Source organism: Trichoderma evansii, assembly GCF_050947405.1.
Source record: "Trichoderma evansii strain SZMC 28006 chromosome Unknown GGI43scaffold_21, whole genome shotgun sequence".
NCBI classification, from domain to species: domain Eukaryota; kingdom Fungi; phylum Ascomycota; class Sordariomycetes; order Hypocreales; family Hypocreaceae; genus Trichoderma; species Trichoderma evansii.
Window position 1 is genome coordinate 417,211 of NW_028145185.1, and position 15,417 is coordinate 432,627.

The 15,417-nt window shown below is 48.1% G+C and overlaps 6 protein-coding genes across 6 annotated transcripts; 2 read left to right on the forward strand and 4 right to left on the reverse strand.

Annotated features, from left to right (window-relative positions):
- The first annotated feature begins 2,607 nt into the window (after positions 1–2,607).
- Positions 2,608–5,723, forward strand: GGI43DRAFT_191310 (rab-GTPase-TBC domain-containing protein). The gene is made up of 4 exons (XM_083199950.1): positions 2,608–2,826; positions 2,898–3,207; positions 3,270–5,407; positions 5,487–5,723. Exons 1-4 carry the CDS (start codon positions 2,731–2,733, stop codon positions 5,547–5,549), a joined length of 2,607 nt encoding a protein of 868 aa, XP_083057475.1. The 5' UTR covers positions 2,608–2,730; the 3' UTR covers positions 5,550–5,723.
- Positions 5,724–6,183: 460 nt separating this feature from the next.
- GGI43DRAFT_413694 (40S ribosomal eS8 domain-containing protein) lies at positions 6,184–7,377 on the reverse strand. The gene is made up of 2 exons (XM_083206938.1): positions 7,045–7,377; positions 6,184–6,956 (listed from the first exon to the last, which is right to left on the reverse strand). The coding sequence occupies exons 1-2, from the start codon at positions 7,106–7,108 to the stop codon at positions 6,397–6,399; spliced, it is 624 nt and encodes a 207-aa protein (XP_083057476.1). The 5' UTR covers positions 7,109–7,377; the 3' UTR covers positions 6,184–6,396.
- A 759-nt stretch (positions 7,378–8,136) lies between these two features.
- Positions 8,137–10,280, reverse strand: GGI43DRAFT_386808 (uncharacterized protein; the record flags this gene model as incomplete). Its single annotated transcript, XM_083203843.1, has 5 exons — positions 8,137–8,777; positions 8,848–9,088; positions 9,148–9,645; positions 9,696–9,986; positions 10,110–10,280. 5 exons carry the CDS (start codon positions 10,278–10,280, stop codon positions 8,137–8,139), a joined length of 1,842 nt encoding a protein of 613 aa, XP_083057477.1.
- A 1,410-nt stretch (positions 10,281–11,690) lies between these two features.
- Positions 11,691–12,790, forward strand: GGI43DRAFT_424966 (trans-2-enoyl-CoA reductase (NADPH) TSC13; the record flags this gene model as incomplete). Its single annotated transcript, XM_083208442.1, has 3 exons — positions 11,691–11,727; positions 11,829–12,053; positions 12,129–12,790. 3 exons carry the CDS (start codon positions 11,691–11,693, stop codon positions 12,788–12,790), a joined length of 924 nt encoding a protein of 307 aa, XP_083057478.1.
- Positions 12,791–12,990: 200 nt separating this feature from the next.
- Positions 12,991–13,580, reverse strand: GGI43DRAFT_430081 (uncharacterized protein; the record flags this gene model as incomplete). The annotated part of the gene is made up of 2 exons (XM_083209202.1): positions 12,991–13,317; positions 13,372–13,580. The coding sequence occupies 2 exons, from the start codon at positions 13,578–13,580 to the stop codon at positions 13,164–13,166; spliced, it is 363 nt and encodes a 120-aa protein (XP_083057479.1). The 3' UTR covers positions 12,991–13,163.
- Positions 13,581–13,671: 91 nt separating this feature from the next.
- GGI43DRAFT_413699 (uncharacterized protein) lies at positions 13,672–15,169 on the reverse strand. The gene has a single exon (XM_083206939.1). The coding sequence runs from the start codon at positions 14,785–14,787 to the stop codon at positions 14,020–14,022; it is 768 nt and encodes a 255-aa protein (XP_083057480.1). The 5' UTR covers positions 14,788–15,169; the 3' UTR covers positions 13,672–14,019.
- Positions 15,170–15,417: the final 248 nt, after the last annotated feature.

Here is a 15,417-nt window from a genome sequence, read left to right on the forward strand (position 1 = left end):
GGGCAGAGATCGCCTGTTGGGAGTAGTGAGATTTCAACAGAGGCACGACCGGCAGCCAGACAATACCAGACAATACCTATAATAGGTAGGAGTGCTGAATATGCTACTAGTAATTAGAGATCAATTGCTTTTCGTGGCTCCTACATTGTGGTGGTGCACACGACGACCTGTTCCCAGCTTAGCAGGGGCTAGGCGGCTTAATGCTCGCTACTACTTCACAAAAATCCTTTGGGCATTGGAGAGAACGCACAAACGTCGTCGCTAAATGCATGTATTTTATAGAGCTTACGGCCCCTATTTACCAAGAACCATATTTCATCATCTATCAATATTTTCTATTCCTTCGCTGCGTTTTTCTCTCCTGCCATTTATGAATAGCACGGCGTATGTCATTCGCTACTCATTAAGTGGTACCAGAAGCACGCCACCAGGTGATGTCATTTGTAGCCATTTTCCTCTAGAATAGCTGGGTACCTACTAACCTGCGTACTAGATATTGGGAGCAGGTTCTAATAGAGTATTAAGTTTATCTTGTTGCCATTAGCATACAAAGTTATGGGAGTCTCCAAGCTTGACACGGGAGCACTAGTGCTTTGGTGCTATCATAAATACCTATCGTTGGCACTACAGAGTAAAGCTTACCTACCTAGCTAGGTATGTGGCTTTGTTCCTTGATGTTTCCAGCTGATCTTCTCAGTATAATGATGGGCAACCCAGCAGACAGCATAATTCTCATCCTGTTGCTATCCGAGTATTTATCTGACATCATCTTGTTTTTCCACTTGAACAGATACGAAAACGAAAATGTACAAGAGAATAGCATTTTAGAGTAAAACGCATAAATAAGAAGTCCATATTTGAACTGGTGTCACAAGGCCCCGTTTATGAATCTCGATCGATCAGCAAACATCTACTAGTACTTCATATATATGCGGAATATCGATGAAACAGCACGGGCCCAGTTGGTACCCGTTTCCTTCCCTCCAGCTGTGTAGTTCGAATCTGGGGAAGTCAGAGGTGGAGCTAAGATTTATTGGATGTCATCGCTTTTAAACCCAGGGCCAGCGATGGTCCCATGAGTTGCTCCCGTGCTCACAACAACAATAAGCAGTGGTGTCGCATTTGCTCCGTGAGAGTTGACAAGTGCTACTCTGCTAGCCCTACTATTAATAGTGAGTAATATCTTATGTTGTTATGACCTACATGCACACCCAGCCACATGTTCAAGACCCATACAAGCATTATTTTTGTAAAGCACAGCAACATGTACTCGGTCTGTACCACTACTTTTAGATCGAGCCAGAGATGCTGAGTAGAGAACGGAGTAGTGGCTGTGACTAGGTAGGTAGGCACATGAGAGATGGGTGATGGGCACCTTAGTAGTAGTTATGGAGACAAACAACTCATTAGATAAGCTACTATGCTACCCTGGAAACTGGCAGGCATCACGAGTAATATCCAGCTCTATGGTGTATCGATAGTCTTGCCAGATTTAAATACAGAAATTGAAGCCTCTTTTACAAATCCACAAGTATACGCCGCCAAGAGTGTCGCCTTGGCAGGTTGCAAGTCAGTTTCAAAGAGCTTGAGCTACCTTGTGCCTCTGAAACAGCCGTCGCTGAAACGGCGGGCTAGTCACACATCGTGAGAGAATTTAGGCATTGTTCCAGACTGGGGTTGAATGCCAGATGCAAGACAGGTAGCCAAAGCGACCCCATCCAGGTAGCAATACATTAGGTTCAATCCATTCTTGTTGCTGTTGCTTACAAAGTAGTGAAGTAGTTGTCGCATCAGTCGATAGGGTGTAGATGACAAAGAAGACATGGCTTTGAGAGGTCCAAATGCGCCGATGAGGATCTCAGGCGGCGGGGCTGACTGAGGAAGAGAGTCTTTGTTTCAGTGCATCTGTCGACGCCCTTTGTGAAGCTCTCGCACTATTGCTGCCTTTTCCCACTTCTTCTTCGTTCTGAGTAAACGGCATGCAAAAAGAGGAGTCGAAAAAGGGGTCGTTGGGCCACCCACTCAGGGAAAAAAACCCCCCCCACCCCTCCATCTCTCCCCAGCGCAGCCGAACAGCTCCCGTTTGGTGATCACCAGTGCCCAAACAGCACGCGACCCTGGACACCGCCAGAAGCGACTCGCTGTTATCAGGAATAAGCTCCGCGGAACAAGTGCGCCTCCGTCAGTCAAACAGAGCTTGGAGAGAAGAGCTAGCCCGCTAAACCCCTTCCAAGAAGCCGTTAGGCGCTAAAGACCCGCTGCAAAGGCCCTCCTTGAGCCACCTACGCACCCGCACTGTTCGCTGTCGAGACCGCTGAGCTTAGCGGCCAGCCAGGGGAAACGTGCCATTTGGCGGCGAAGACGACTGGACTCCATGCCATGGCTGCATGCTCCCTGAGACAAAATCTCCAAGCTCTTAACCTTGAACCTGTACATACCAACTAGGAAGAGCCGGCAACAGCACATTGTACACGACACCAGCATTCGTCATTTCTTGTGAGACCTGCCCTTTGTTGACTGGTTTCTTTCTTTTATTGCTACCATTGTCATCTATACCGCATTGGCTCGGCCACGGCCCCCGCAGCCCACATTGTCAAGGATATTCTTCCCAGCTCCAAACATCCAAAAAAAGTTCAATTCTATAGAGCCGCTGGATGGCTCATTGTTGAACGGTGCCTGTTGATACACCGTACAATCACTTCCTAAGCCAAGCAAACTGCAAAGGGAGCCATGTCGCAGCACGACGACGCAGCTTCGCAGCACTCGACCGAGGCGTCGCTGAGAGAAAGGCGGCCGTCTCTTACCGACTCCGATGTCGACGATACGGTATGTGGAGCTGTATCCCAACACAACGCATGAAAAGGCAAACGCCAGTAAAGCAAGGGCTAACTAGTTAGGCCACTGAGCAGGACACCTTCGAAGACGCCGTCGACGCCGCATCTGTTCGATCCTTGACCAAGAGATCTATTAGATCCGTATCTGCTACAAAGCCTCACCCTCCACCGCCGAAGCAGGATGCCTCTGAATCTGAAGCTGAAAGCGACGAGGAGGAAGAAGAAGAAGTAGAATCCGTCAAGAGCGAGGAAAAGCCGGAACCCCCTTCACGTGGTTCAACCCCATTATCACACCGCGTCTCCAATATCTCCAACACATCAAATCTCGACGTTGTCAACTTGGATGAGGATGATGCTGCCCCACAACACCAAGGTACGCCTTTCTCACCGTCTTATACCTACACTTTGCTTGCACTTTACTAATTGCCTCCTCAGAGCCTGCGAGCCCTTCTGAGAAGGACCAGCTAAGCAGAACAACTTCTCTAAACAATAACAGCGTTACCACCCCGGCCCCTTCATCGCCAGTGAAGAGCATAAAGTCTTCCATCACAACCACCGCTGCCGCCGCCAGTCCTGCCCCTGCACCGCCGGGCAGGAAACTCACCAGCCCTTTCTCCTGGCTATCTAGGAATTCTAGTAAAGACAAAGATATCAGTGCACCCCCGGCAATTCAGACATCAGCGAGGAGAAACACCACCAGCTCCGTTGCTACAAACGGCAGCAATTCTGAAATGATGTTGAGCAAGCTCGAAGAAGAACGTGAGGGCGATGGTAAAGCTACAAACCGGAATAGCCTCAAAGATCGATTCAAGGTGCTTCGGCTGCAACAGGAAACCGGCGCCCCGCTCACTGTGAACACTGATGATATTCCAAGTGAGGGCGCAGAGGGAGAATCAATTCCAGTAGTGGACTTGCCACCCAAATCCCCTCTGCCCCCTCCAAGCACAAGTTTGGCACCTGGAACGGCATCCGGTATCAACGTTGGACCCCCAGAGGTGGATCAGTCACAGGTTGACTGGGATCTTTGGCAAACCGTTGTCTATGAAGGCCCGGCTGCCGTTGCACGATCAAGTGCTGAGGATTTGAACAGGGCTATTGCCACAGGCATTCCTAGCGCCATTCGTGGCGTCATTTGGCAAGTGCTGGCACAGAGCAAGAACGAAGATTTAGAAGGGGTCTACAGAGATCTAGTTACTAGGGGAACAGAGAAAGACAACAAAAATCGACACAGCAGCAGCACGGCAGCAAGCAGTTTCAGCAACGCAAATCTCAGTGTTCAGAGTGGCGAGGGCGTAGCGTCATCTGCATCGTCTGTCAATTCTGAACTGTCAGGTGGCTCAGGGCCAAAGGTAGACAGAAAGAGCGACAAGACTGCCGAGGCCATCGCCAAGGCTCAAGCGGCAGCTGTGACAGAAAGGATGCGTAAAGAGAAGGAAGATGTTGAGGCTATACAGAGGCTGGAGAAAGTAATACGTCGTGATCTTGGTGCTCGCACTAGTTATTCTAAGTATGCGGCTGCTGCAGGACTTCAAGAGGGTCTTTTCGGTGTCTGCAAAGCTTATGCTCTCTTCGATGAAGGTGTGAGTTATGCTCAAGGCATGAACTTCTTGATTATGCCACTGTTATTCAATATGCCGGAGCAGGAGGCATTCTGCTTGCTTGTCCGCCTGATGAACCACTACGGCCTGCGAGATCTTTTCATTCATGACATGCCTGGACTTCATCGAAACCTTTACCAGTTCGAGCGGCTACTGGAAGATCTTGAACCTGCGCTGTATTGCCACCTTCATCGACGAGGCATCTCTCCTCATCTCTATGCCACGCCTTGGTTCCTCACACTATTCGCCTACCGCTTCCCCCTCCAGCTTGTGTTGAGAATCTATGATTTGATCCTCTCAGAGGGTTTGTCAGCCATTATTCGATTTGGTATCGTTCTGATGCAAAAGAATACCCAAACCTTGTTGGAGATTTCCGACATGCAACAGCTCACCACCTATCTTAAAGATAAGCTTTTTGACGTCTACATCGACAAGGACCCCAGCCAGGGAAGTCTTTTGGAAAATGGCTTCTTTGGTAGCTCTAGCTCAGGCGCCGACAAAGAGATTTATAGAGCAGACCAGCTGGTGAGAGATGCTTGCGAAATCAAGCTCACCGCAGAGCTTCTCGAAGGATATACTGCGGAGTGGGAAGAAAAGACAAAACTTGAAAAAGAACGAGACACGGAGCTCAAGGATCTCCGAACATCTTCCCAGAGCCTTACAATCAAAGTTCGAAAATTGGAAGAAAGGGTTGAAGTCTGCGATCGCGAGCAGGCTGACCTTGCCACAGAGCTTGTTCATACAAAGGTTGAGAATGACGAACTCAAGGATGAGAATGACGCTCTTAAGAACCAAGTTAGGGAGCTCAAGAATGTGCTTGAGAGGCAGCCGATGGAGATGGAAGAGACCTGGAAGCTTGAGCGTGATGATCTGATGAAACGTAATGAGAAGGTGCATCTGGAGAACGAAAAAGTTGAAAAAGAGTTGGCCGAACTGGAAGAGGAGCTGGTGCAGACCAAGCTGCGATATGCAGAGGTACGTTTTATATCTATGAATGCCACCACCAACTTTCTCGAATTGGGGAGAAACAACGCTAACCACACCTATACGACAGATTTCTGCTCAACACGAAGCCCTGAGTCGCAAGTGGTCTGACTTGAAGCGCCAGTTTGTTTAAAGCTGTAATTCATCTTTAAATGTGAAAAGCCAAAAAAAAATATCTCCAAGCATTGCACTCAATCATTCTTACACTCCCTTGCTTGATTCCCCCATTTTTCGTATCACCATCAAATCACGAGACAGGAAGAATACCAACTTATTCTCATGACCATCATATTTCTCCCTCTCCATATTTTCTCCCGTTAGTTTAACCGTTTTCACTTAAAAAAAAGTTCTTTTGGAGTTTTCTCTTTCCCCCTTTTAGTGGCCAATCAGCAGTACATATGCCCAGCCAGTTACATACTGGCTGGTGATGAAATGAAGGACTTAGGAACAGCATTCAAGCTCTAGCAGGATTACGACATGCATGTTTTTGTTTTTTTATAGGACAAGAGTTTTTGCAGAGATAGAGAGGGAAAAATATGAAGTTTTTATGAAACAGTAAGATACATATGAAATTCCGATTTGTGCGGTGAAGAGAATGTGACGAGTATCTAAAAACCTTTACAGACCTGGACCCGTCATTCTTTTCTTGGAATTTATACGGCGCCAATACTGCCGAGAATTATTCATACGAACCTATAATGTTAAGTATGCAATCATAATACATCATGCGGATCACAAGTACGGCGATGCTCTAGCGGAAAGACGGGTGTATTGAATTTTTTTTCTTCTTGTCTCATTATCATACTAGATGAAACAAACATGGAAATTTTTTGAACATGACTGCAAGAAAAAGATTTTCATTTCCCTATGAACCCATTCCGATGCTTTATATGGAAAGGATCTTGATGCCCTGAAAATGCCCAAGATGTAACGAAAAAACCTTGAACACCCCATCCGACTCACGCCATTTTGTTGCGAGTTTATTTGTGGAGCTTCTTCTGGTAGAAAGCCAACTCCTCACCCTCCAGGACGTAACCGTCGCAGCGGCCGGACTGACCGGGTCGGCTGGTGACAACGGCGTACAAACGACCGGCCTCGAACTGCTTCTCAACAGCGTTCTCGACCTTGCCGGAGGCGGCGTAGCGGGCAGCCTGCTTCTTCTCAACAGAGTTGCTCTTCTTGACCTCCTCGACGACCTCCTTGCCCTCCTTGGCGGCCTGGGCCTTCTGGCGTCTGCGGCCGATGGGCTGGCCGTAGTGGGACTCGTACCACTGTCGGAAGGGAGCAGCGTCGATCTGGACAATGGCGCTACGGGTCAGGGTGTTGGTGCGGACCAGCTCGTTGTTGGACGGGTGGTAGGCGACGGCAATGACACGGGTCTTGCGGGTGCAGCCCTCGGAGGCCCAGGCGAAGTTACCGGAGTCGAGGCGCAGAGCACGGTACTTGTGGTTACCACCACGAGTGCGGACGGTGTGGATTCGCTTGGCACCAATCTTGGTGTTGGCACCCTGGCGGCCAGCCTCGAAAGCGCGCTTCTTCCCTGTTGATGGAGGTCAGAACGTATGATCTTCAAAAGAAAAATCTATACGGGCTTTCGGAATTATAATATCAGGTATGGTTGTACGCACGGTAGTAGGCGCGCTTGGCACCAGAGGCGGAGCGCTTGTGGCGGGAGTCACGAGAGATACCCATGATTGCGAGTTCTATAAGCAGAAGAAGAGAGGGTTGGTGGTTAGCCTTTGAAAATTTTTTAAAGAAAAAAAGAGTATGTAGAAAAGGAAGCGGTCGACGAAGTTTCCCTCCTCCAGCAGCAGCAAAGAATAGCTTCCCCTCCTCCAAATCGAAGACGATGATGGTAAGATGAATTGATTCCTTTGATCCTGCTGAATAGAGGAAAATATCCCAAACCGCCTTCAAAGAAAAATCTGTATCACTTACCTGATGATAATGGTGCTCACCAGGGCAATCGATTTGTCGGAATGTGGAAGGAATGAAACTTTTTGGACGAAGGCCAGGACGAAGTGGAGGAACTGAATTGGGGTCGAAAATTGTGGTTGTGGGTTGCGCTAAGCCCGCGGTACGTACCTCGCCTAAGGGCTTTTCTTCGGCCACTACGTTATTCCGCACGAAAAATTATGTGTGGTGGTGGCACGTGATTCCGTGTCTGCTCGCTAAGTTTTGTCCCAGTTTATTTTTCCAAAGAGGAAATCGCGGGCTGAGAATACGTGAGGCGGGTTCGGCAGCTCAGACTGTAAGTCACTTATGCCTTTGTGATGGCAATTGCGGTTAAAGATTTATTGAAATCTGCATTTACGCCGAGCTGCAAGATTCCATATTTATTCATTTAATCCTACATTAGACCAGAATCGTTTACTTTTACATGATTCCTCTTGTTTCTCTCGTCTTAGTGATTCCAATTTTCCGTCTCATGCTTTGTGCATGCGAGACATCGTCTCCCTCAATAGCCCAAAAGTCCTATCGAAAAGCAAATTGACTCTCAACTTTCTCTTTCTAGATATTTTCAGCAATACTTCTTGCTGGTATCCTCTTCCTTGATTCGTATCTTATGAGCTGATTTTCTCAATATCCAATATAAATTCCTTCAAAAATCCATTCATATCATGGGGCTCTAATTGCGGCGGCAGCTCGCTCGAGTCTTCATCATCTGATGAGGTGACGGGTGGGATATTCCAGGATCCAGTTTTCACGGCCTTCTTCTCCTACAAGATGGATCCGTCTGCTTTATAGGCGCTTTCCTGCTCTCTCTCCAGGATCTTGGGAGCGACGACGTTCATCCGAGGAAGGGGGAGGTATCGACCGAATCTAGCACGTTTATCGCCTTCTTCCTTCAGCTCGGCCAGTGACGGCCATTCGACACGTTGGCTTGCTTTGGCGGTGTCTTCTTTGTTGAAGCAATTCTGAGCGGCGAATACTGGTGAGAGCTTGTCCTCCATTTGCCGTCCGTTGAACAGGAGCACCTGTGGCTGGGATACTGGTTTCGAACCCGACGCCTTGGCCAGCTCTTTATTTCGAGACTTTTCTTCAAGGATCTTAACCTCTTTGGCAAGCTTCTGCCGCTTAGCCTCTGCTAGGGAGATTTTGAATTTGGTCAACTCGGCGGGAGTCTTTGGGATGAAAGGCGAATGGTCGGCCTTCATGAATTGAAGATTCAGAATCATCTTCTGAAATGCTCGGCGTTCTTTAGTTTCTGAGCTCACCCATCGCTTGGATTGCGACCACGATGCCACTTCGGTTGACGTTTGAACCTTGGAAGGTCTATCGGTGACATGGCTTCTTCTCGAGAATCGGGATGATGGGCTGGTGACAACACTCGATGATTGCATCGTGGGGAACCGAGTAACTGCTTTTGGTCTTTTTATCAGCTCTTCGTTGATTTTCAATGATGTGATTGTTATGTAGAGGTGACTTACTTTGCTGGTTATGACGTTGCTGAGGACCGAGAGGCACCTGGCGGGATTGTTGTAACCGCTGCCAGTCTTCTTCGCCAGTCTTCTCTCTAGCTTGCAGGCCGTCGACAGCTGACGGAGGCTTCATTCTCTCGCTGACGCCCTGATAATAATCCGACAGCTTAACTTCATTATCAGACGCTTTATCGCTACGTTTCTCAATTATGTCACTGCCTTGATCGATAGCTTTATTTTCATCGAGATTCTGCTGCAGGGTCAACATTTGAAGCTCATCTTCATCTGAAAAATCGCAGAATGACAAACCTCGAGCCACAAGTTACCTATAGGGAGACGAGCGTGCTGCTCGGTAATATGATGTGGCATATATGGTACCTGTTCACATGATATGAATGGAGGATGACTGTGCATTGGATGGCCGCTAATTCCGTGGTTCATCTGCTCTAGATCGCAATCAGGGTTCTGTTGATTGATCTGAGAGCCAGCATTTCCCACAGGAAAGTTTCTATGAGGCCAATAAGTCATTGGAACAGCAAAAGCAAATTGACCTGGTGGCTGTGGTTGATCTGTCGGGCCAGGCATCATCCGATAGGGAACCATGTGAAGCAATGAAAAGCAACCTCCCTGCGGTGGCGGAGGATATATACTGGGTAACACTGGATGACTTGAATGAAGAATCATACCGCCGTCGTGTTGCTGCGAGGGAATAGTTGAGAATACATAGGCTGGATTCGCCCCTGGTGGCATCGGGCCTGGCGCTGGACTTGGGACCAGCACATCCTCCGTAGACATGGTCTGCGAGTCCTACAATGATGAGTTACTAATTCCCAATGTGCATAGAGTGGAGAACGGACTTTTTCTGGGGCGCTGCCATTGTCTTCCTCCGTCTCTGCTGTTGCCTCCTCGCTGGACATGCGATACTGTTGAGAAGGGGTGGCTTTGAGAGGCTGTGAAGCCCCTCCACCACTTATGTTTGGCTTTGATTTCCGAGAGATCTTACTACCGGCCCTATAAATGCGGTTTGTCCTTCTTCGTCTAAAGAAAAATTCATGAGAAATGCCCTCTAAGGGGTTGATCTTGAGACGACGAGGCGAGGGGTTCTGGTGCACAAGTTCGCTGGAGTTTGGGGCAGTAGGACGGAGCATCTGATCACACACACAGTTAGTAGCCGCGTGGCTCTGTGAAACCTCGCACCTAGCTCGCGTGATCGATGAAGAGAAGCTATTGATAGAAGGAGAAGCTTTAGGCGGCTGAGGACTAGACATTACCTGATCTCGAGCTGGCAAAGTTGCCTCTTTGTTTTCATGCTTCTTATTCTGAATATTTGAGCGAGAGTTCTTAGTATATTGAGTAGCAAAGCTCGGCTGAGGAGAAGCAAATGGAACAAATGGTGCGGCGGTTGGATTCATTGCCCCATTATCAGTTCGGTCTGTCGACATGTCCTGAGCACTTCGATATAACCGTGTGCTAAAAAAGTAGGGAGTGTGATAGGGTGCATGAACCTAGTGTTGCGAGATCGCGATAGGATAACGGGGAATCTAAGAAAACAGTTGAAGGATGAACCAAGGTAAACACAGCTTGTCTGTCTCTGAATCATGCTCTGATTCGAGCAGATATTGGCTCGTTTCAGTTGGACGCGCAAGCCATATACCACGAGTATTAGAGCATGGCAGCTGGCAGCTGGCTTGGCAGTGTATAGAGAGCACTCGGTGTCCCTAGTAGAGAACTATAAAATGGAGAGAAGTGTGCTCGTGAAATGATTCTATGGCGTATATGTTGTTTGGCTGGTAATTTAGTTGTTAGGAGAAGCACCAGGTTATGTATGAAGTTATCTTGAGGCTATAAGACAGGCAGGTGGCTAGCAAGGTGCAGATAAACAGAATAGGAGAATCTCGAGCAGGCTTGGATGAAGTACATTCACTTAGTGGCCATCTTATCATTGCGCTCCTAAACAAGGCATCATATATTGGATTCTACCTATGAAAGGGCGGTGGCCAGTTGGTTAGAGAGTCTTCGAGTTGTTGATTGACACTCACACTGTTGACACTTATTTTCTGTTACAATAGATGCAAGGTGTCACATCCATTTAATACTATGAAAGGAACAGCTATTTGGGATAAAGTTCAATAAACAAGAAGATTCAGACATAGCGGTAATCCTTAACAGCTATGATTTCTCCCCTGTTCTCACATGAAAAGTTCACTCGTCTAATACCTACTACTTGACTCATAATATAGAAACTTGTGGGAAACTGAGGCGCAATGCCTCTTTAGGACTACATAAATGCGTTTAAACATTAACAGGATAATCTATAATTAATATTTACAGTTTAGCCTCTTTTCTGCCCAAATCATGTGTATTCTTCTGCATATCTATAGTATCATGGTGATGCGAACAATAGCCTTGAATACGGCCGAGAGCAGATGAATGCAACTTATGACGGCTACTGGCATTGACAGTGGCTCGGCATTATGCAACCACCCATTCTAGCAGTAAGATAGTTAACATGCCCATATTTATTGCCAAAACTGTCATTTTATTAACATATTACAGGCATGTGAAATGTAATAACCTAAACTGCTCGGTCCATCTGCCACCTCGATAGCACGGTACCTGGTCGGCATTTAACGCTACTTCTCTCCCGCCACCCAATCGGTGCTCCAGCGCCGTACCCCGCTACCAACGCTTCCGTACCGCGCATCCTCAACACCCCACTCCCCGTAGCTCATCCCGAGGAAACTTTGTTATGGTGTCTTTTTTTCCCCCCAACACGATTCTTACCTGTATTGGGTAGCTTTTCCCATTTCCTCCTATCAAGCTCTGGAAACACCACAGCTTGGCCTCTTAAAATGGCTTCTCTAACAACCCTCAAGCTGACGAATCGCTGTAAGTTATCACCGCTGGAATCAGTTGAATTGATTCCATTGGTAATTCGAAATTCACATGTTGCGAGAGCGTTGGACGCTAATTTCTGGCCCCAAAAACAGCTCCCAAGCAGGGCATCAAGAAGCTGCCGCCGACAATCGACCTCCCCGCCGGTGCCACGGTTGAAGATGTCAAGAAGCTGATTGCCAAGCAAACTGGCTTCAGCGATCACAACCGCATCGGCCTGTTTTACACGTCGACGAGGAAGACGCTCAAGGACCGCAAGGCTGTGATTGCCGAGGATAAGGATGTTGCTGAGGCAGGCGAGGTGCTCGTCAAGGATCTCGGTATGATGCCCCCTACACTGTTTGCATTTTTTAAAAGCAATTCTCGTGTTGATCGCTAACTAACATCGCACTTAGGCCTCCAAATCGCATGGAGAACCGTCTTCGTCATCGAGTATCTCGGCCCCCTCCTCATTCACGGCCTCGCTGTTGCCGCCCGGCCATATCTCCTCAAGGACCCGTCCATGTCCCCCTCCCAATGGCTCAGCTTCGGCATGATCATGGGTCACTTTGTCAAGCGTGAGCTCGAGACGCTGTTCGTCCACAAGTTCTCCGCAAACACCATGCCCGCGCGCAACATCTTCAAGAACAGCTTCTTCTACTGGGCCTTCTCCGGCGCCCTGTGCGCCTGGTCCATCTATTACAGCCCCTGGTCGCTGGCCGCCAAGGCGGACGAGCCTCTTATTGACGCCGCCGGCACTGTGCTCTACCTGTTTGGCGAGATTAGCAACGCCTTGGTGCACCTGTACCTCTCTACCCTGCGATCATCTGGCGGTACTGAGCGCAAGATCCCGTACGGATACGGCTTCTCGCTTGTTACCTGCCCCAACTACATGTACGAGATTTTGGCGTGGGCTGGTATCATCGTTGCTAGTCGTGACTGGTCTGTAGCGCTCTTCATCACCATGGGTGCGGTGCAGATGTTCATCTGGGCTAAGGGTAAGGAGAGGGCATACCGCAAGGAGTTTGGCGACAAGTACAAGAAGAAGCGCTTTGTCATCCTTCCCGGACTGTTGTAAGCAAGACTGCTTTGTGTCAGCTCTTACGGCATAACGGATGGAGAAGAGAGCAATAGCATATAATAGCATCTATCACATATGATGAATAGAGTAAAAAAGATAAACTAGATCAGAAAGATAGAATAAAGAAATGAGATTGCTTGCTATCCACTGTACACTCTCCCATACTATAACATCTCTCTCCACTGCTTTTCCTTATATACCACCATTTATATTGGTATCGACTCTTGTCTCTTGACAACTGCGCTCTGTATGAAAATTCGCACTTCCCTCAACAGTTTCATTCTATTTTGGGCAGACCTGCGCTACTATGAGTGCAAGTGGTAAAAACAAAACGTATCAAGAGGATTAAAACAAAGAATTCCCAGCTCTTTTAAGCCGAAATGTCACAGGGGAGTGATCCACAGCAATACCCAGCGTGTGAATCAAGATCTCCTTGAAAGTCAATGTGATGACAACCATCAGAAGACCTCCAAACCAGAGATGAAAAGCTATAATGTCCAGCACTATCATTTATTTCAAAGAAGCTGTTTACTGGTCAATTTCTTAGTGTACATTGTATTAATTTGACTGAAACTTACACAGCCGAGCATTGCTTTGGTGCGCATGCGCCGAAGCCACCGGTGAGTTGGGCTGCGTATTGAGAACCAGTGTTGTAATCGGTTAGGTAGAGCCATTGATAGATACCGCCCTCGTCTTCCTGCTTGGGTTTGGCGGAGAGCTGGCCCCAAAAGCCGTTGGCCGCGCCGCAAAAGGCAGCAATATTGAGTAGAACGTATGAAGACTTCATGGTTTTAACAGGTATAAGCCTCGAGAAGAATCCAATGCAATGAAAAGAATCTGTAAAGAAAGGATGCTCTTCTATTCAAAGAAGTTCGTCCTGAACACGGTCTTTATAGATTATCCAGACTTCAAACCTGCCAGGAGGTAACAAGATTATCTCCTGATTTGTACAGTAGATATCATTTAAATAAGCTTATAATAACTCTCCGGAAAGCATCCACCTTCTACACACGTTTGTTTAAGCATATATCTTACGGTTCAAAATCCTATAAAATAAGTGCTTATATAGGACTCGGCTGCATATATGGAGTCTTTGTTCTACATGACAGCACCTTGATACCTGGCAATTTCCCAATCCAGTCATTTCGGAATAGCTACTCGTATGACACAGAATAAGTCACTTCTCGCCAAATAATCGCCAAGCACAGCATCATATCAACATCATCTCATCCTGTCGATATCGAAGCCGTCTCTGATCCCTTCGCCCGGCCCGTCCCGGTGCTCGAGTCCAGCTCCATCAGGCTTCGACTGGCATCCGACATGGTGTCCACGTCCATCCTCCTGCCAACACCATCAACATCATCACCACGATCACGACCACCGCCCTCATCCTCTCCATCGCTGCCTCCAGAGTCTCTTCCACACTCGCTACAGCTACAGCTCCCCTCGCTGCCACTCCCATCCTCATCTTCCCCTCCATTCGCCAGCCTCACCGTCTCCTCCAGCACCAAAAACCCCCTCTCCAGCACCTCGGCCCAGTTCTGCACATTGCCCAGCTCCTTGACCTTGCGCGCAGCCTTGTCCGCCTCGGCCTTGAGCTTCTGCGTCTCCTTCCTCAGCCCCTCCGTCGCGCGCATCACGTCCCTCTCCTGCTTCTCCAGCGCCGCCGCGTTCTCGTGCAGGATGCCCGCGCGCGACTGCAGCTCCGAGTCCAGCATGTTGCCGATCGAGGCGACCACTGCGGCGCGGGCCTCAGCTACGTGGCGCTGCGTCTCGGCGGATGGCAGTGTGGGCTGGAGCGCGGGCGAGGCTGCGGCGGTGGTGGAGGAGACTGAGGGCGAGGAGGCTGACTGTGCGAACCAGCGAGGCTGGGCTGGGGGTGAAGAAGAGGAGGCGACTGCGGGTGGCACATTACTTTTGCTGCTGCTGGATGAGGCGTTGTTGTTACTGTTTGCGAGCCTTCGCAGGGCGTCGATGGATGATGAAGTTGACATTTTGCGCTGCGATGGTATTATGTGCTGTAAATGACTTTCTATTCTCTCAGATTCTGTATATTCATTGTAGAAAACGAAAAGTCAGATATACTGATGCAATATCACTCCACAACTCTAACAAGCTCGGCAGTGTAAGGTTCTAAAAGATACTGCTAGCATCAACCAAACGTCTAAACCAATATATACCTGCTTGACATCATGCCGCCAGTGCCTATAGGTTAAAGCTGCTGTGGGGGTATGTCATGCAAGGTCGGCGTTTAATCTGCAAATCACGCCTATTTTGAGCTGCATGTATGCAATCACCAGGTCAAAAGGACAAAAGCGTATAGGTGCGCCGTGCTAAGTACATCCGGTTTTATAGTATTAAATGCTGCTGTAGCCCTTTTTGGACGAATCCAGCTCTGTGTTCAAGTTAATATGAATCACAACCACGATATAAATGGGGACAAAAGCTTGTTTCAAACACTAACTATAATCTTCAATATAATTTTGTTCCTCATCTCTAAGTTTCCCTAAAATTCCCACGCCCTGTCCATCAACAAATAACAAAAACTCTTAAAAAAATTAGACAAGTAAATCTAATATACACCAACGCTCTGTGCTTCCCATATCTCTATCCTCTACTAAAAT

What these genes read in the sequence shown, in the direction of transcription:
- GGI43DRAFT_413694 (XM_083206938.1), bottom strand. Translation starts at nt 7,108, where the DNA reads ATGGGTATCTCTCGTGACTCCCGCCACAAGCGCTCCGCCTCTGGTGCC. An exon ending in TGCCAAGCGCGCCTACTACC is followed by an intron (nt 6,957 to 7,044) that starts GTGCGTACAACC and finishes CTCCATCAACAG; the next exon opens with GGAAGAAGCGCGCTTTCGAG.
- GGI43DRAFT_191310 (XM_083199950.1), top strand. Translation starts at nt 2,731, where the DNA reads ATGTCGCAGCACGACGACGCAGCTTCGCAGCACTCGACCGAGGCGTCG. An exon ending in TGCTGCCCCACAACACCAAG is followed by an intron (nt 3,208 to 3,269) that starts GTACGCCTTTCT and finishes TTGCCTCCTCAG; the next exon opens with AGCCTGCGAGCCCTTCTGAG. An exon ending in CCAAGCTGCGATATGCAGAG is followed by an intron (nt 5,408 to 5,486) that starts GTACGTTTTATA and finishes CCTATACGACAG; the next exon opens with ATTTCTGCTCAACACGAAGC.
- GGI43DRAFT_413699 (XM_083206939.1), bottom strand. Translation starts at nt 14,787, where the DNA reads ATGTCAACTTCATCATCCATCGACGCCCTGCGAAGGCTCGCAAACAGT.